This window comes from Drosophila melanogaster, chromosome X, assembly GCF_000001215.4.
Source record: "Drosophila melanogaster chromosome X".
NCBI classification, from domain to species: Eukaryota; Metazoa; Arthropoda; class Insecta; order Diptera; family Drosophilidae; genus Drosophila; species Drosophila melanogaster.
In genome coordinates this window covers 12979086-13000144 of record NC_004354.4, presented here as the reverse complement: position 1 = coordinate 13000144, position 21059 = coordinate 12979086, and the positions used below count along the sequence as shown (strand labels likewise).

The 21059-nt window shown below is 38.9% G+C and overlaps 2 protein-coding genes across 3 annotated transcripts in view; both read right to left on the bottom strand.

Annotated features, from left to right (window-relative positions):
- rsh (radish) overlaps positions 1-11530 on the bottom strand; it is a 90456-nt gene extending 78926 nt beyond the window's left edge. For both annotated transcript variants that reach the window (NM_001298248.1, NM_001298250.1), the window contains exon 1: positions 10906-11530. In NM_001298248.1, the coding sequence (NP_001285177.1) occupies positions 10906-10907 (2 nt within the window). In that variant the 5' untranslated portion in view covers positions 10908-11530. The remainder of the gene's footprint in view (positions 1-10905) is intronic.
- Positions 11531-15073: 3543 nt separating this feature from the next.
- Positions 15074-15621, bottom strand: CG32643 (uncharacterized protein). Its single transcript, NM_167345.2, has one exon. The coding sequence runs from the start codon at positions 15532-15534 to the stop codon at positions 15229-15231; it is 306 nt and encodes a 101-aa protein (NP_727655.1). The 5' UTR covers positions 15535-15621; the 3' UTR covers positions 15074-15228.
- Between the last annotated feature and the right edge of the window lie 5438 nt (positions 15622-21059).

Sequence of the window (21059 nt, the reverse complement as noted above, 5' to 3'; positions counted from 1 at the left end):
CCTGATTTTATCTTTTGATAAAATCACTCATTTCTAGTAAGAAATGCAACTACATTCAAACGTAGTGATAACCTATCATATTCAAGAGTTTACCATTAATGTATCTCATGGGTATACATTTTGTTTTCTGATATTTTAGGTTTATCGAAGTCCTGAGAGTTTCACAAACGTTAACACTGTCGCTGTTTCTTTCCGTGTGTTGAACCACCTTCAGTGGCCCGGAGAGAAACATGTTAACAACCGGGGTCAGGTGAATGGGACGGATTTCTAGGGTGGTACTTTGCTGACAACCTCGCATTTTGGAACACTCTTTGAGTTCCACTTCCTGTTTTTCGCTCGGTGTCTTTTTTTTTTTTCTCTGAAGGAGTCCTGCCTGGGGTGTGGTGTTGGTACTGTTTTTGCGTTGACGGGATTTTCAACATGAGTTGAGGCGAATTGAATCAGCGGGGCTCCAGTGGGGTGGGCCAGTGGTGGTGGGTTGCCCTCGATCAATCACTAAAGAGCCACCTGAATCACCTGAACCACCCGAAGCCCATCCAGGTAACCACTGTGGGCCCGTTAAAGTGACGCAATTTGTGTGAGCTTAATTTGCCGCTCACCTCGCACTTTCCCCTATTTTTCAGACCGTCATTTGTGTTTGTTGACCTTTTTAATTAGCGAACAAAACAGAGTTTTTCTTTTTTTTTTTTTTTTGTATTTCCAGCCGGCTGACCGCAAGAAAAAACATTGTTCAAAGTCGAACAAAGCGGTGGCAACAATTTAAAACAAACTGAAACTTTCATAATTAAGTTGAGCAAAAAATTAAAAATGGGGCTAAAAAGGCATTCGCATTCCGTTGCAAAGAATGCAACGCTTTCGTCAAATCAAATAATCGCTTTAGGCGTCACGCACACACAGAAACGCTCGCACACATTTCCTGTGACCCACACAGTCACGAAAAAGGTCCTTCGAGTGGAACATTAAGTAATCTGCGAATCACTTGACACATTGCCAATCTACGTGAATAAACAGTCGCAAACAGCTACTTGTTATCGATGGCATTTAAAATGTATGGAAGTTAATGGCGGCGCAAATAATTTAAGCATTTCCATTTATTTATTGTCATTTATTTGGCATTGATTTTCAAATGCGATCGTTAATTTTAAGGAAGATTTAAATTTGGTCTTACCAAATTTTGTTACGAATTAAACGATGTACGATAATCCTCGCTTGAATAATTATTTTCATCGCTATCGAAAAAAAAACAAAATAAAAAATGTTGGCAAAACTCTGATATTTTCAAAAGGGATTTTCGCCATAACTTGGCCAAAAAAGGTGCCACAGCTAAAATAAAGACTGTTTTGTGTTGCTAATAAGCATACCTAACTATCCCTATCATTCTTTATATGCTTTTCAAAAAATAATTTTTTAACAAATTTTCGCATTTTCGATAAGGGGTACCCCCATCAAAATTTGCGAAAAATTCAAATTTCCTAAAATTTGTAGGCTTGTACACACGTTGAAAGGCAATTTTCTTACGAATTCAACGAGGTATGACATTCCACGTTTGGACAATTATTTTTTTAGCTATTGCGAAAAAACGGATTATTTTTTCAAAAAAAAAATCAAAAATCAAAATGTTGCCAAAAATCTGATATTTTCAAAAGGGATTTTCTCCATAACTTGGCCAAAAAAGGTGTCACAGCTAAAATAAAGACTGTTTTGTGTTGCTAATAAACATACCTAACTATCCCTATCACTATTTATATGCTTTTCGAAAAATAATTTTTTAACAAATTTTCGCATTTTCGATAAGGGGTACCCCCATCAAAATTTGCGAAAAATTCAAATTTCCTAAAATTTTTTGGCTTGTACACACGTTGAAAGGCAATTTTCTTATGAATTCAACGAGGTATGACATTCCACGTTTGGACAATTATTTTTTCAGCTATTGCGAAAAAACTGATTATTTTTTCAAAAAAAAAAATTAAAATAAAAATAAAATACTGTTTATAAAGTTACTTACGTTCCATATCATTTCTAATGTCTTTCGGAAATCCAACTTTGGCATTTCTGATTAAGATTTGCCCATTTCCCTTTACACTTGGGCTTTATTGTATATCCGATTGCAGCTTCCCGTTGATGAGGCACTAACTGTTGGCCCTGTTTTTGATGTCAGTAAACAGATCCGAGCAGCCACTTTGCCTCTTGTTATCGTTGGCATTCGATCCTGTGACGGGGGTTTGGTGCGGCATAGGACACGGAACTCCGACACCGACCCCGACCTCTGCACTCTCGGCACGGCATCGTTTCATATTGCTGTCACAATTCCTGCCACGGCATGGCAACGTTATGCAAATATCAGAACAGAAGCCACTTGGCGGAGGCCAGAAAAGCGCACTATACAGCCATATAGCCAGTCATATAGCCATATAGGCGGCGACAACAAAAGCAGAAACAGAAACATATATACCAGCGAACTGAAACTGAAACTGATCCATCAATTTCACATGCATGTATGCATGTTTGCTACAGGCGCCAGGATATGACATGAATGATATTGGAATATAGCATATATGTATGTACGCACCACTGCCCACTTTCAACGAAAGGCAAACAATTTGGCTTAAAGTAGTGGGCTGCATTCCCCATACGCTATTTGTTTTCAACCAATAGGTGGATGTAGGTAACCGGAATTTACTAAACGACAATTTGAGCAGCACGATTTGTGGTTCTTGCCAGAGTGAACGCAGTTTTAAACAAAAATTGAAAACATTTCTCAAATTAAAATCAAAAGTCCCTTTTCATATATCAATTAGATGTCTGGTGGTACATTTGGATTTTGTACAAGGAAATATGTCAGGAATTCGATCAACCGAAAAATATTCAAATATGAATTTAATTTCACATAAATGTGAAATGAATGCGATCGAGCGAAAATGAATTTCAGACTTAAATGATTCGCAGTTCATATTAAAAAACATACACAAATAGGTGTATCGATATCAAAATATGCTGCTTTACTGGTATGGTAAATGGCAGTAGGGGAAAAAAAGTGAGAAAAATAACAGCGATGTCAAGCGAATGCCAAACAACGACTGAAAAAAAAAAAACACAAGCTGGCAAAAATATTTAAATCAAAATATTTTGTCACAAAGTCGGGGATGCCGCTGCCATGGAAATATTTCCACGATGGATTGGCATTTTGCATTTTGCGGCATTTTGGCCAAGAGAGCGAAGACCACCGGGTTCTGACCCATCTGACGTGCCGGGGATTTATAATAAAGAAATATGTGAGCCAACGATTACTCCGACCTCGTTAGTTGAATATTTAAAATGCCATGTATTCGAAACAGAGAAGCGAAATTACCCAAATATTTTAAAATTTAATTGGGGAATGGCGAGTTCACCTTCGGGGCAGTGAAAATCCATAATGGGGAGCAGAAAATCACGCACGTAGTCCTGATTTTCGCCCTTCATTTGACCTCCCCCCATCGAGGTCTGCCTTTCACTGTTGATTGATGCCGCCTTGTTCTGCTGATTGAAATCAAGGCATCCCTTGCATTTCCCTTTCGAATTGACCACCTCATTTGTGAACCACCTTGTGGCAAATTAAATTTGCTGCCAACACCCCTTAGTTTCGTTCACCAAGGTAACGCATTGCAAACTTGGAGCATCCTGTGCACCTTCCACTCCTTAAGTTTGCAACTTTAATTTAATTAAAAATGCAAAGATAAGGTGCCAGAAGAGGCAACATGGTAAATATTGAATGCTTTTTGTGCGATGGACAAAACAGAGAGTAAAGCACACATGAGCATTAGAAACTGAAATTGATAAATCAATTTTTACCATAATTTTACTTTTCATTGCACACTTTTAAGCAGTTTGCTGAAAGTTTTTGAGCGATCAGTTCTTTTTATATTCAATTAAATAATACTTTGCTTGCCAAATAATTGAATGCAAGAAATCGTTGCCTAATTGATTTCGATACTTGAAACGAGTTAATGATCCAAATTCCTTGTTACGGCCATGTGTTAAGTGTTGCTCGAGTGCACTTAATGCAAATCGGTCAGGCTTATTGTAAACCGCTTTTCCACATGCGGGAAAAGCCACCGAGTCATCCCATCCAAATGCGGACAGCTGCAGGTGGGCAGTTCCCAGGACACACACATAAAATGAGATGTTTTAACGTTTGACATGTGACCCAGCTCCTCTGGCTGTGTCGCAGATGTTTTGTCTCCATTTTGTAATTATCTCAAGTGCCATACACAGCATCTAAATTAACATCGGAGCCCGAATACTCGTTCAAACACCCATGTTCACGCACACACACACACACACACGCACACAAGCTGGCTATTAGTATTTTTGTTTACCCAATGTCCTGTGTGAGTTGCGTAAACCCCGTGGCATAATAGCCAATGCTGCCGCATTGCAACACCGATCGGGTGCACAAGGACCCGCCCTACGGATGGTTGTTGTTCCACCTGAGGATTATCGGAGAATTTGCGACAGGGAAATATTATAATTTGCTTCTGGCCACAGAAATGCATTGTGAACGCAAGGGGGAGCTTCATGCTCAGTATCTAAACGCTACTCACTCCTTGTTCCTCCGCAAATTCCTGCAGCTCTGCACATATTTTTCAGTAGTTCTATGTGTAAACATTATTCGATTCACAATGCGAGTATGGAATGAAGCTAAACTAAGCAGGGAAACACAATGGTTGGAATTTACTTCATTTTGCATTTAAATGCATTTTTGAGCATTTACCATTTGGGTATGTGAATGATTCGCAATACATTTGCAGCAGCATTTTTGCGAATAACATATTCATAGCGCAACTAATTAAGTTGTTACAACAGCGAATGGAAATTTTTAATGGAAAATGCCAACCGAATGGACACCTATCGGTTAGAGTCAATGGAAAAGGTCCTTCGGCTTTTTAAAATTCAACTGCACCGCATACCGCGATTTTACTTTACGACTGTCGAGCTGGGATTTCATATGTAATTAGCCTTGGCGTTGGTCCTGTCATCGCTGGCATTGCTATTATCAAGCTGCCATTGATGACGATGATCTTGGGCCTGTTGTGTTGCCCGCGGGGGGGGGGGGGGTTTGGAGGTGGTCGGTTACTGGCCGGTGGTTTCACGGGTGGCAACGTAACTCAGTGGGGGCGTGGCAGTTGTGACGTTTGCAAAAGCCTTTACAATTCTTGACATGCATTCAGCCTGGCAATTCTATGCCACACACTTGAATACACCTTTTGTGAATGGTTAGATGGTGGGTGGAAAGGATGGAATGTGTGGGTTGCAATACCTTCGTTTTCCAGTTAGCTTTTCGGGTGATTTCTCTGCGGTTCTCTGGGTGCTGCGACACCACCACTTGCGAAATGCCTTCGGGCATGGCCTTTGTGCCACCGAACCACTGCGGTTTGCAAGTGGGCAACAATTTATGGATGAATGATTCAGCGCCAAAAGCGTGTCCTTACTCGGTGGAAATTAATGTTCATTAAAGGAGCAAGGATACAACTGTGGCCACGAAACTTGATTTGTTTGGCATTCCGAATCATGAACTGCGCGCAAATATCGCGATAAACCTATAGCTGTGATAGTTCAAAGAAGCTAAGCAGACAAATTATTGTGTTCATTAATGCATAAATCGCGAAGCCTATTGGCTTAGAAATCTTTGAAGGAACCCAGTTTATAAGGCCCCATACTTTTTATGGTCTATAGATGCTGAGCCCTAAACGTTTGCCACCATTAAAAGTCATTAACCGATCTTCCTGGGAATTTATGTATTCATATTGGCTGCTCCCATTTCGAGTTTAACCCCATATGCATACGTGTCTCCCTGGTCGTTTATTTTCAGCATCCAATCGATAGGATTGTAACGCTTGAGTGCATTTTGTAGCATGTTTCTAGGATGTCGAGGATGCTAAGGATGTTGAGCACGCCGAATGAACAGGGTGGGTTGATGGGCTGTTGCCTCATTTATTTATTTATACCAGCAAAGGACCGCGAACATTATAGGGGACTTTGGGTTTTTTGAGTTTTTGGCAAGCGCGCGAAAAGGATTGGGAGTTCTCTATGGGGAATTCAAATGAAATTACCAAGACAGCAAACGCTAGATGTCAATCAGATTTTAAATCAAAGTCAGGTAGTCAATGGATTCAAATGCCATAAAATCTCCACAGAATTGGCAAGAACATCTTCGAGTGTTTTTGAATAAGCAATTGGGCTTGCTTTAAATGGTTGCGAAGTATCAAAGAAATATTTGTGTAACTGTGTTGTTTTCAAAAATAAATTCCTTGCTCTTCATTCACTTAACAATCTAATAAGCGATTTAAAACCTCTAGTAGACTGGGCTGCTCCACTGAGATTATAAAATAAAAATCACAATCAATTTTATGCTCGCTCTATTCTTGAATAGGAATGCATTTTAAATTTTAAGTCTCGGATCTTAACTTGAAGTTTCTTCCAGACCCGCCAGTCTGTTGTGTTTCCGCTAATATGTTGCGGGGCTTACATTGCGGCTAATCCTTCTGTTGTCAGGGATTACTTTGCCATGGTCTTGGGCTTCCACTATCTCCAATATAAGTCCCGATCATAACTTACTTACAAACCTCTCAGTGGGCCACCTCCGTCCCCGCCTTCGCCTCTGACCATTTGCAAATCGAAAAGGAAACCATTGTATGGGATCTGGACTTTGGCCTTGTCCTGCGACTGCTACTATCGCATACATATGTGTGTGTGTGTGTGTGTGTGCTGCTCCCCTATGGCAATAATAACTTGTAAGTGCTGCTTGCTGCATGTGTTCGTATGTGTGGGGAAATCTATTATGCACGACTGTCTGTCCATGTGGTCGTGCATATATATGTGTGTGTGCTGCTTTAATGGGAATTGTTGAGCCCAGGTCTGTCAGTTGAGGATAAATGTAGTTCTTGCCCAGCTGTTGAATAAGCCAAAAGTGCTCCGAACTCTAAGAGATTAAAAGCAAACGAAAAGTCCCCAAACGGATCGAGATCAATGTACTTGTTCCTGACAACATTTCCACAAATACGAAGCATTCAAGCGACGTTCCTTCAAATACTTTAAAAGCAAATGTCATTCTTTATGGCTTGTAAACTTGTCTAACATTAATAATTCGGTGTAACTATAGCTATATACGAAACTTTTCGGATGTATCGCAATAATTATAGATGCGGTGCGCCGCAGATCCATTAAATTTCTGCTCAATTTAAGTTAACATGGAAACGAAATGCCCTCCTGCGGTTGTATTTAATCCAATATGTTGACAAACCAGGAAAAGCAATCAAGAAGGTATTTATGAGACGCCGAAATTCGATTAGAATCGATGGCTGTGCCACACCTGACAGAGATATATACATACATAATCAATGGCTAGCTTATACCTATTTTGAGAACCGCAAAGTTGCGGCTTTTGAAACCATTCGACTGCCAATGTTCCACAATTAACCATAATTTGTTTTTGACATTTTTTGGTCGAGTTCTTTGCCTTATGCACTGTTAACCGAAAAGCGTTTGTTGATGCTCCTGTGGGCAAATGAAAACCACAACATTGCATGGCACAAATACTGCGAAACCCACACAGACACAACATAGTGGAACTCATACAGACAGCGGAGAAAGTGGGTGAAAGTGGGAGAGAAAGGCAGTGCATCAGGAAGCCACGATAAAGAATATGTTTGTTTAGTGTGTGCGTGTGTGTGTGTCCGGTAGTCTCTTAACATGGGTATGTGTGTGTGTGTGTGTGTGGATATTACGTGTCTGTGTGTGTGGGCTTGTGTGTGGAGTATTTGTAAGCTAGCTGAGTGACTGGCCCACTTCCGTTAACGACATTTACTTCAATTTAGAGAATTAAGTCTTAAAGCGTAATTGAGTGAAAATTTCATTGAACCATAAGTGTAGCTCGGTAGGTGAGTCGTTTTTTATTTGCCCTTTTTTGTGTGACCAGCGGAAGGAAGGGACTGTGTAAACCTACTTTTCGCCTCGCTCTTTCTGCACCGGAAACTCTGCCATGTACCGGAAATGTGACAGCCATTGATCAGTTTGCCAGCTTGTCTGTGTGTGTGCGTGTTTGTGCGTGAGTGAGAGTGAGTGTGAGTGAGTGTGAGTGTGTGTTTAAGCCATTCTTGCAGAAGTGCCTTGCCACTTATCGATGGCAGTTAACTGGCGGCAAAGGAATGCCCTCGCCTGAATGGAGACCCAAAAAGATACTGTCACTCGAAATACAATGCGAAGCTCCTTTTTGGCCGGTTATGGGCAAGGATTCCATCCCTTTGTCCTTTCACAGGTATATCGTACATCGACACAGTTGGAGTTGAGCAATCGTAAATGTTGCTGTTTAAATGTTTGGGCTTTAAATTCGTTTTTATGCCAATTAAAAATATATTTACTAAATAATCAAAACTTACTTTCGATGTACACTTTAGAAAAAAAGATGAAGGTTACTTAACTTCGTTAGGCTTTGTTCACTTATGAAATATGATTACTACATTCGGAAGTAAATTGTGACCCGCAGGAGAATACGATCATAGCCACTTCCACTTTTGCCATTTTCCTTTTCCGTTTTTCCCCATTTCCACATTTCCCTTCGACTGCATCGCATCCGAAATGCAAATGTGTACGAATTCCCCGCTGTACACATGTCGGATGCTAAGAATCCGGATGGGCAATGGCATGGCCGTATAGGGCATATGGGGATGATCCAGGAATCGGGGGGGGGGGGGCTATAACAAGCATGAGCAACAGTTATCATTATGCTACGGCGAGTCAGTTCGTCAGTCATTCGGACCGACGACGGTCCTTTGCACATTTGCAGCTAAATCACGTACTCGGTAAATGTGCTACTAATGAGCATAGGAGAGAGAAGCTACAGCAAGGAGTGGTTACACTGTGAGAAATACTCCGTAACTTATGGGATTTTAAGAGACGCTGGACAAAGCCTTAATTCCCAGGCCACTTAAATTGTCGTCGCTCAGCAGCTTTGAATTTTTATTGAATGAAAATAGCCTTGTTTCAAGGCAGTTTTTTCAAAAGTTTTTTCACTTTTTTATTTTCTGAGTAAGACTAGTATTATTTCATTTAAAGGAATTTAATTACAGGGTATTTTTTAGCAGTGGCACAGCGTCGGCAGTCAGGCATCATGGTGCCTAATGTCCCTGATTTTACAAATGCTTGTCGAACAATTGCTCCCACCCTTTAACCCATGTGTGCCCACCTCGGCACTCGGCGCCGACACACAAAAACACACACACACACACACAGACACGTCGAGAAAGTCGATTCAATCATTGCGGGGCGTGTGTCTGTGTAAACAGGTTCTATAAATAAATGCTCATTTCTTTGGGGGCAGGAACAATGCCCCCGTTGAGGTAGTTTCATTGGGGGGTAATGGTAATGGTGAAGCTGTGCCAGTAAGACCCCCCAAAGTTTTTAACAATTGGTCTTAAGCCCACACCAAATCCTTGATGTACACAGAAGTAACAGAGGTCGTCAAAAGAACTAGACTAGTATATCATCTAATCAGTTGGCTTATACTTGTATATTTTCAAATCAATCAGTTGATAGAATTAGAAAACCTTTATTAAGCATGTTTTATTTATGTCCTGCCATTTAACTCCAACTAAATAATGGAATGTTAAAGAATATTTTATAAAGATTAACCAGCTTGTCCTGATAAAAAAAAAAACTAGAACTATTTCATGAAATTAAAGAAAAAAAAAACAAATTGTTAGGCATTAACTCCTCCTCGTCAATAAATTTATGCATTTATTTGATTTAAATTCCTATGCACAATGAAAACCAATTAGGCTTAGCCGATTTAATGGTCGGTTTTTTGATGCTCGAAATACAATATTAAATGTACTTACCTGGGAAAAGTTGATGGCAATTTGAACGCAATTTGAAGAAACCAATAGATGGCAAATAGAATTGAGGCAATTTGAAACTGAACTTCGCAGACAAGTCAAAACTATCTAAGCGAAATGTCGGAGACGTGTTTCCGTTTCCGATGAGTTGGTAAATTGTTTCCAATTCGAAACAAAGTTACCTGAACTGGCAAATAAACATTAACCGGAAAATTGGCTCAACTTTAAAACAGACCTCACTGTACTTTGCTTCTGCTTTTTTTTTTTTTTAATTCAGAAAAATGCTTTGCGATTAGGCATCAGCAACAGCTTTTCCCCGAAAATTTCCAGGAAATTTTTCGCAAAAATACCCTGGAGAGTAGAAAGTTTACAGCAGCTTTGGCTTTGAAGTAAAAATCACTTGGGGAGTTGAATTTGAGTTGAAGGTCTTTATTAAGATAACTCATCTAAATTGCAGAGAACATGTTCTGTGCAGTCTTAGTTTTGTATAAGTCAATTAGGACAAATTACTCGATTTGAATGGAGACTTACATTTGTTTTACTGTTTTGAATTTTTTTTTTTTAAGTATTGGCGTTGTCTAAATTCTGAGAACTTCTTTACAAATCGTATTTTCTATAGAGCTTGCCATTTTCACTCAGTTAATTAAGCTGACATAAACATATGTAATTAAATAGTTCAATTGTTTTTTTGTTTGACTGAATCTAAATAAATATGTCCTTGCACGGGAAAACCTAATTTATTTAATGCATTTGCATAACAATTGCCATATAATGAATGCTTCGCCTGCGGCTAAAACTTAAAATGTTAATTGCCAAGAACAATTGGGGCATTTGGATCTATCGGCGGCAAAACAATTTGCCAAATAGCTTGGCATTTTTAGCAATTAGCATTAATTGCTAGTGCATCGGGCCAAATGATAATGTAAGTAAATAAAACAAATGAACGTAAAATAATTATTAATAAAATTATACAACATTTTTAAGACCTTAATATGGATATATTTTGTGTCTATTATAAAGTGTACTTTTTACTTACATGCTTAATTTGTCTTCTTTGGTGTCTTCGGCCTCGATTGAGATTGAGTTAGGATTCCTCTGTTTTGGTTACCTTGTTGGCTTATGATTTCTTTTCCCTTGGCTTTCGCATTTAAAATATTGTTGGCATCAAAGTTTTTCTCTTTGTATTCTTTTTGTTTTAGTTGTTTCTTTTTTGATCAATGTTAGTTAAAGCGTCTGTTGCTAGTCAGGTCCTCAGTGAATGGCTTAATGGTTTAATGTGCTATACATTATAGGTATGATGAGTAGATCAGGTATGTGGTATCCTGATTTGTTGTACTTCCGTGGCTGCTTTCAGGTAATTTGAGTGATTCGATGGGGGTGCTCGGATAACTATTGCATTGCTTTCAATTCACAAAAAAAATAAATACTATGGTACTCTGGTATTGTAAACTTGACACACAGAAACGCACTTCATATATATTTGGCACTTTGAAAAAAAAATATTGTCCTGTGACTTGTTGCACGTTTCGCAGTTGCTATTACTTCATTTGAATGTTCAACTGTAAACGATTGATGTTGCTGTTGCTTCAGTTGCTCCTGTTGCTGTCGCTGTGGCTGTTGCGAGGCACACAACCTTTTGGCTTGGATGTTGAACAGCATCTGTTGCTCCGCCGTTGGCCAACTGACGAGGCCACCTCGTGTGGCGGGTCCTTACTTCGGCACTTCGGCTAAAAACCCACCCCCTTGAAGATATCCACCCACACCACTCAGCACACCCAGCACACCCAGACCACCCAGTCCGCCCCCCGGGAACAACAAGTGGAAAGTATGTAACTGTAACGACGACCATGACGAAGACGACGACGACGGCGGCAGCAGCAGCAGCAGCAACAGTCGAAACAGCAGCAGCAGCAGCAGCAACAGCACAGCAGCAACATCAGCAGCTGCGACAGCAACAGGCTTATGTGGCGACCAGGTGATACGATGGAGTGGCACTACCAATACTCGTACTTTTTGTTTTTGTTTTTGTTTTTATTTTTATTTTTTTTTTTTTGGGGTTGCTGCCACTTGAGGGGAAATGCTCAGCTCAGCTCGCTGAATCGCTGATAAAGGGGAAAAGCGTCCCACAGCGGCTACTTGTGATGTTGCAACCGCTATTGGTGGCACTTCTGAGGGGAGTCTCTTTTCAAACACGACTAATCCGTTCAAAACACCTTCGCAAATGTCAAGGAAAAGTCAGTTTGTGCGAGCGATTATATATAGATCTCTAAGCCTTTGACTTTAGATGCATAAGCTTATTTTGTGGCTGTCTCGGTATTTCCAAGATGTATTATTCGTGTTTTCTTTATCAGATCAAGGTTCCTTAAATTATTAAGTAGTATTATTATTAAGTAGCATTCAACAAATTATGTTAAGTCAATTAAAAAAATATTCCACGGAAAAATGAAAACATAAGAAACTTATTTAATGATTGTTTCGTTTAACTAATTTCCAAGAAAACTTCCAAGAAATAACATTTCTCATTAAGGATAATTTTTGATGTTGAGTAAATGTGAAAATAATTATATAAATCAAGTTCAGAGAATATTGTGTGTTTTAAGTTTATTGTTCACTTAAAGCTACAAAATTACAAAATGATTTTAACATTGAATAATCAAAGACTATAGCATAAGTGAAGGCTGTTTCCTGCAATAATGGTAATGACCATTGTGTGCAGTTGCTGAATGAGGCAATGCAATTGTATCCAGTGCGAAGGCGGCTGGCTGTAATTCTGGTAACTTGATTTACGCAGATCAATGCTATTGGCGCCTTGTTAGCCTTGGTAGGTCCGAGTGCCAACGGCAAGGTTGCGCGTGGTTCAGTGGGAGGATTTCGGTGGGCGGATTTCGGTGGGTGGGTGGGCTTTTTTTGGCGACTGTGTGGATGGATGTGCAACGCCTACGCCAGCGGCTTACCTGTTGGACTTGTGCGCCGTATGGGGCGTATGCGCAATATGCACTTTGTCAACAGGTTAGCCTTGAGTCTTGTGCCCCAGCCAAGGACACCGATTACTCCGCTTGTCGGCCTCGCCCCGTCCCGCTCGCACCCGGTTGCCATCTCGCTCGCACCCGGTGCACATTCAGCGCATGCCCCAGACGCGAAGGCGTCTAAAATCTGGCGGAGAATCCTCGGAATCACTAGGATTGGTTCAACCGATTCAGCACTTTCAGTGGTTGTTTTTTTGATTTTTTGGCTTTCAGTTTTTTGAAGGGGAAAAGTTGAGAATCGGCGAATCCAGTCTTTTGGGGAAAACGATTCTTCAAAGAACGGCCCTTTTAGGCTAACAAAACAAATGCACGATTCATTGAAAACTTCCATAAAAATCTTTAAAATTTTTCCATTACCAAAATCACCAATCTTCGCAATTAAGCAGCTTTTAAAGGTATTCTTAAGCAAACAAAAGTTCAGAACACATTTATTTTTAAACTGATTCATATTTATAAGTATTTACATTAAAACCGATTATCAATCAAAAAAATGTTCATCGACATATGAAGTAAGTATTATTTAGTTGGTAATAAGTAAATTGAAATGGATTTATTTCAAAGCATGCTTGACTTTATAATATTTGTTCTATATTCCGTTAATAGTTGATAAACTATAAGATAGGCTATAAAAATAGTCAATACTGTTGGCTTCAACGATAGTCAATTTGGAATTTAATTCCATGCCTGTAGGACTTCAATTTTTAAGTTTCTTAACTCTCGACTTAAGTTATTTATTTTGCATAAATCTTTTCAAATTTGTAAGCCTTTTGCGAATCATTAGTAGGCCAGGCACAGTCTTTGTAAAGTTTCTTTGGAATTTTGTATATCAGAATGTGGTTCGTGGTAATGAAGTCCTCAACCAAAAGGACTCAATCAACATGAGATTTTGCATTCACCTTTTAGTTTTTGGGCACTCAGTCAAAACGAGACAACATGGTAATCTACCCTGATACACACACGCCCAAAATGATATGTAACCTATCCAATTAGGGAGCTAAATGGTATTCAGCTGAGTTAGCTCTATGGGGGCTCAGGTGTTTACGTATGGACAAATTGGCTTCCATGGCAATGGAGCTAAATTCTTTTCTTTTTTAACAATTCTCAAGGCTATAAGTGCGGTGCAGGCGACGGCATTCCAGTCCAGTTATCCAGATATCCTGTCCTTTTGACCAGTTGCCATAGCGAGAACGCCAATAAAATTTAACATAATACCCATCCATTCAGGTCCTAAAACGGTAGATCGGGTAGCAATGCAGAAACATATAAATTGCACTGAGGCAGGGGCAACGGGGCGAATACGCAATTTTTATGCAAGCTCAATTATCCGAATTTACAGGGCACTTAAAACGGCACTAACAGATCCACACGATTTCAACTGCTGGTAAATATTTTGTAATTATTTTCTATATTTTCACCAGGGTAATTATTGTTGAACACCCCTCTTTCATTAGTTCTATGGTCAGTAAATGGTTTACGAACCATACATTTTCAGTAAACTGTTCGAATGTGCGTCTCAACTGTGAGTACGTAGTTATTAAATCTATAATTTGATTACTGATGATTTGCAGATATCGACTCCTTGCAAAATATGTAATTTATTCAGTTGTTTACACAGGACTTTACATATTTCTAGTGTGAATACGTAACATATTAAATTCAGCGGCCATAAAAACCACATTATGCAACGAAGTAACTCACGCAAATACCTGCAGATACGGATTCATTTTCAGGTGTAGATGCAGATGGAGATGCAAACAGCGATACGGATCCCATCTGCATGCCCAACACATGCCGATGCAAGTGTAATTCGTTTTCCACATTTCATTTTTGCAACCGAAAAAAATAATAAAGAATTCGTTTTTCACAAATTGTGACCAGAAAGTAAATACAAATATTTTTATCTACCATTCCTGAGAGCCAGAAAGGGGGGAAAATTCGCTGAAGTGGCTCATCTGTTGTGCAAATATGTACGCTTCGAAATGCGGTACATAACAAATAGCTCGCTGGATCCCAAAAGGGAAAAAAAAATTACTTTTGCAAAAATTCCAAAAGTTGCAATCATCCCAGATAGTCGACTTAAAAACAGCCTATTCGATAAAGTTATAAAAAAAAAAAAGATTTCTAAACTTATGGATTTCACAAAGTTAAAAATTGACCATGAACTTAATTTGTTGAATTCAATTTGTCTATATTTCCTAAATTCGCATGTAACCAACGAGGCGGGAATTATAGCGAATTTGTACTTGATTTTCCGGCCATCGAGCAATGAAGTGCTCTAATTGAAACAGTTAATTCATTTGTTGTGTACACTGGCATGGTTCCTCGTTCCTTCGCTATTCCCGATTCAATGGGAGATCTGCGCCAGTATTCTGTTGGTCAAGGACTTTCGTGGTGAAGGCCTCACGCAAAGCCATCCGGTAATCGTCCCCGTAGTAACGTATGTGCTCCAACAGGCGTCCCTGGCTATCGACTACGTAGAGGAAGTGCGCGTCCCGCTCATCGATGACATCCTCAAGGACTTCCGCGCTCTTGGGCACCTCAATGCGATCCTGCAGTCCATAGCCACCCAGGAAACTGGCTTCGGGAAAACTGCTGATCGGCGGCACGTAAACATTGATGGGTTTTTGCTGGCTGGACATGATTTTTGGAAGTAATTTGGAAGCACTAGAGCAATGACCTTTGAAATGAAAACAAACAAATAGAACGTCAAATTCACACAACACACTTTACAAGGGCAACTATTGAAATAAATTATTTTGGAACTTTCATTTTTATTAAACAATATGATAGACTAGATTAATAAAGGGGCCGCCAATTATCGATATTTTTATTGATGTGTCTGCGATCTCTTCTCCATTTTTAGCTGAAATTAATGAACTGACAAATTTTGATGCAATTTTACTTTTTTTTTTGCTACAGTCAGCATTTGCGATTTTAATTAAAGCTGCAAATAATTTATAGCCACAATTTGCTGCGCTTTTTTTCCACATTTTTTTTCTTACATTTTTGGGTCTTTTCACGCTTGCATATTTGAAGCTTATTACAAAAATGTTGTTTCATAAATTATTTGTGACGTTAATTAACGAGATATGATATTCTTTTTCCATTGCATTTGATTAAATAATATCCAAATTGATTGTTGCTGACATGAGGCGCAGTCATAATTTGAATTCATTGTATTTCGATAGCTCGTATTTGTTTATTTGAAATTCTGGCAAATATTAAATATTTTTGCACACGCAGCGAGGGGTGAAAGAAAAGTTGAAGTATTTAATATACGTAGGCAAGTAAATATTTGATTAATGCTATTTAATATTTAAACTGTATATAATATTTTTTTATATGACAACTATTTGGATACTTTTTAACATATAAAAAAATAAGATTCAGAGTTAACATTAAATTAAATAAATTGCTCTAAATATTAAATAATTGCTTTAAGGTCAACTTTTTCAACTGCCCTTATGTAGCTAATTTATTGCCTTTTAGCTTACCTGGTGAACTCACTTAATAAAGGCACATCAGTTCAATTAAAAACTTTGCAAACTTATAACAAAAATTAAATTATTTAGAAAAATTGTCCTGCAGCATTTAGCATATTATTGAATTGCTGCTTGCTGTTTTACTTACTGAATCCTAATGTTTGCAGCAAAAATGTTAAGCATGCATAAAAGGCTTGCAAGAGCTACAAAAATTATAGAAACATCTACGTTTAATTACGTTGGCTTTTTCGACTTATTTGAGAGTATGTGGAACTCGCGGAATCTCCTGGCAACACTAATCAAATTAAAGGCCGCATTGTGATGTACCTGAATGGAAAATGCACAATGGAAATTGAATGCTCTTTTGACTCGCATGAGGACAATGGGGAAATCCAGCATGTGATGCGGTCATGTCCGCCGACACAAGACAAATAATTAATTGTTGATCAAATTCCAGTGGCAGGTAGTGAAAACCGAGTGGGAATCCGTTAAGAGGAGGAGAGCTCCTAGCATTTGGAATTCCTCGGATAATTTCCGTCTAATAATGTAGGAATTAACCGGCATGCACAAATTACATGGCATTCAATCTTGCAGCAGTGGTAAGAATCAAAGGCAAAGGAAGGCATCCTGCAAGAAATCAGATCAACGTGGCCTTTTAGTTTTGGCCTTTCTGCCAAAAGACCATAATTCGAGCCGTATGCTCTTATATTAACTGTAATTATCTACACAGATCTTGTGTTTGCTAATTTACTATTTAATTAATTTTTGGCTTAAAATGCACTATATTTTGATTATCTCTCAAAATGCATTTTCCAAAAACCCGCCGCTCATCCCACTTGTTTTGGTTTCATAACGAAATAATTAAATTTTCCCACGGATTTTGCACCATTTAATTTGACTCAATTTGGAGGTAAGTACTAATGTACACCGTTCCTTCAATGGCGTGCGGGAAAAACCAAGATCAACGTTTCATCACAAAGCACTAATTGGACACTCTGTCAGGGACAAAAACACAAAGTCGCCAACAAAACAACTACATGAAAAGCCACGGTGAGGGTCATAATTAATTGGATTTTGTAAACAATTTGTGCAGTTTCATTTTCGGGCTAAACTAAGTTAGCCAGTTGGAAAGCTGAAAAGTTTTCGCTGGAACACCGGACACAAGAGCAGACAGCCACAGAATACTGGGATTTTGCACTTATTAGCTGCATTTCGTTGAAAAATAGCACCCAACTCAGTACATCCACTGAGTTTTCGCAATGTACTTGGCTAGAATTCGCATTCGGTTGCTAATTGAGCCAAATGCAAAGTATCTCGGTATGAGTTTCCGGAGATGCATCTGGCTACGCTTGTGCTGCATTGCGGACGTTTACTGCACAATTTCTGGATTCGATTTTTGAAATTTGAGATGAATTCCCCGCCCGCCAGTCTGGAATTCCGATATTGGAGTGAACTTGGCCCAAAAGGTGGTGCAGTACCTTGACGTAAGGATAATTGCAGGATATTGCCACCCATCTGCTGGCTTAGAACTGAAGCAAAGTGGCAGACAGAGATATATTGGTTTATAAATGCTTCTTGATAAAATGGTCCACTGATGATTAATAAGTTGCCTAGTTGCCTAGTTGCCTTTATTATGAACTAGCGGTCCAATGGAATCCTTTGTGCCAGGATGCAGTCAACAACTGACAGCCTGCCAAAGGATAAGCTCTAGTAACAGCTGTGAAAATTGAAAATTGAGCAGCTCTCAATTCAATTTAATTCAATTCAAGAGATTCAGCTCGCAATGGTTAGTAAATTTAAATATTTTAAATACTTTAAAGAGATAAATTCGTAAAATAGGAAAATAAATAAAAACAATTATACGTAATAATTACATTCGCTGTATAATTTTGCTACACCATTGAGTACATCAGTTTCACTCCATAAAAGCACTTTAAAAATGCCACAATCTGGCCTCGAATGCGCCACAGGCAATATACGAATACGGTTATTGGCAGTCGTTACTTTAATTCAACATTAATTTAAAGCATTTAATTGCTCCGACTGTCGGATTACCGAGGTGTGCGTTGGCTCACATGAGCTTTATGCTCCGGACAATAAAGAGAAAAATAATAAAAAATATGCGAATAAATTGTGACTCCTCATTGTCGCTGTGGCCCATCTTTTTCCAGCTTTTCCCTCCGCACACAACACACACACACACACACACACGCACGCACACAGACAAAGTCGAGCACATTGTGGCGTTTTAAGCGGAAAATATGCCGCACTTCCGTTTCCCACAAACACAAACACACACCGCACATACACACAGTCGACGTGGTTACCGTTATAAGACAGCAGGCAAGATGGCTGCTGTTGTGCCTGTGTGAGTGGAGAATTTACTGCCATTATATTTATATATTATTATAATGCCGGGATGGCAAACAAAGTGTTGACAGAGCGACTGACTGGGCGTAAAAGAAAGAATGGTGACGGAAACAAATACGTTTACGTACCGTTCCACATTTAATTGCCTAATCGCACTTAAGACCGCCAAATCCGATTCCGTTTCCGATTCCAGCATCGGTTTAAGTCCCCCCTTTGAGACCAAAATCTCGGATTTACCCCCGACACCCGCAAAACACTTTAAAATAGAATTTCAAGTCGTCGAGGCTTTGGCGCGAATTCCACTGGGACTGGGCTGGTTATTTTCGTTCTCAGCTAATTGAATAAATTGCCGTCTATCGAGCAAACTCATTTGCCAATCAAAAAATAAGCATGCATCTGAAGAGAAAATGGCACTCGGATCGAAAGTATTTAAGCTCTCTTATAACTATACTATACTAAAAATCCTTTTCAAATAAATTCGTTTAACAACTCTTGAAGTAATTGAAGTTATTAGAAATGCTGTTCAATCCATGTGACAAGCAAATAAAAATGATAAAATATTTATCAAAGCTGAGCTCGCAGTAGAATCAACAATTTGGCATTGAACTTTTACCGAATCATTAAGTTATCACGAATTCCTGCATTAAACTGAACACTTATTCTTTTCAACATTGTTAGCCAAATTGATTTCATTTTGACTTGCCCTCTGAGTAAACGCAAAAGGATTGATTACACGTTTTTTTTTTTTTTACTTAATTATAAAACTGAGTTTTGTTTACACACCTGGCCGCAGTTTTTGGGGTCTTTAATTGGATCCCGGGGGTTTTCGTGGCCAATTCAATGGATACGTATGTATTTAAGGGATATATTTATAGTGGTGGGTGAATCGAAATGAAATTCCCTGGCAAACAATGGACCAGTTGCGTTCATTATCATTCACCGCAATCGGAAGGACACAACACGACACGACATGGACAAGAGAAAACTTTCAAAAGAAAATTGTAACAACAGGGATGGGTTTTCCCATGGAAAAAAGGGCGAAGGACGGCAAAGCGGTATAGTCGAAGCGAAAGAGCTCACAGCCAACTCAGGACCAAAGTTTTGGTGTGAAATTAAAATTGGAATTAAAAGCACAATGAAGCCAACAGCATTCAGACAGAAAGACACAGCACAACCGGCAGTAGAAAGAGATGGGTAGCCAGTAGCCAGGAGAATGGTCGAAGCGAAGAAAAAAGAGACGGGAACAGTCCAGGGGTCTTAGTGCTAAATGATTTATGGCTGTTTGCATGCCCCGTTCCTATGCAAATTGTTTTCGAGAATCTGACAAAACGATGAAGTTTTCATTAGGGTGCCATTAGAAACTCCGTTTAAGTTATGGCAAGATGTCAGGCTGCCTCCTTCGTCCCCTTCAGTTTGACATACATAAGCTGGACACATCGTTTCTGTTTCAAAGTTTCTAGCAAAGGCCTTTGGGTTGCACTTGAAAAATTGGCTGAATTAAAGCGGGTCCAAGAAATACAGTAAGCATACTATTTAAAAACAATCAATAACAATCACGGTCGATATAAATGGTCGATAGGCAATAATGAAATAAATGACTTTCATTTATGATACAATAGAACTGGTTTATTCAATTATTTCATAATGTTTTATGCAAGCTTATAAAATCACAAAGGTTGTGAAAAACTTTGTAAGGCTTTCTTTATATAGCACTTCAATAAACAAGCTTTACAGCAAGTTTACAACACAAGTTGTCAGTTAAAATAAGTTATCAAAAATGCCAGCTGCATTTGCTAGAAAAATATTATTTTCACTTATTCATTCTGATTGTTGAATAGTCATGGGTTGCTAAAAACATTATTAATAAAGTTTCCAGGAACTTGTTTGCATACACTGGCGAAATGTCAACTGTTTTTACTCACGAATGAGGGATTCTCTTTTGAGTTGTTCATCACTCCAACTCGTTTCGTCGCACCTGAGGAAACTAATTTGAAAGTAATTTGTTTTCGCATAGATTGCATATTCTCTTGTCAGCCCACCGCACATCATAATCATAATCACATAAAATACCCAAAAAAAAAAGCCACCAAGCAATCAGTCGCTGAAATTCGGAGAACAACCCCCAAAATCCCCCGAAAATGAAGTAATCGATCATAATGGGGGGGAAAACTCAGGAACATACCCAATTTGTATAAATTATTAAAATATTGATTTATTAGTTGAAAATTTAACGTCTAATTTAAGACGAGTGGCTTCAACTAAAATTGAATTTATGCGGCTAAGCTAACGAATTTATCATTATCGTCGGGTGA

What these genes read in the sequence shown, in the direction of transcription:
- CG32643 (NM_167345.2), bottom strand. Translation starts at nt 15,534, where the DNA reads ATGTCCAGCCAGCAAAAACCCATCAATGTTTACGTGCCGCCGATCAGC.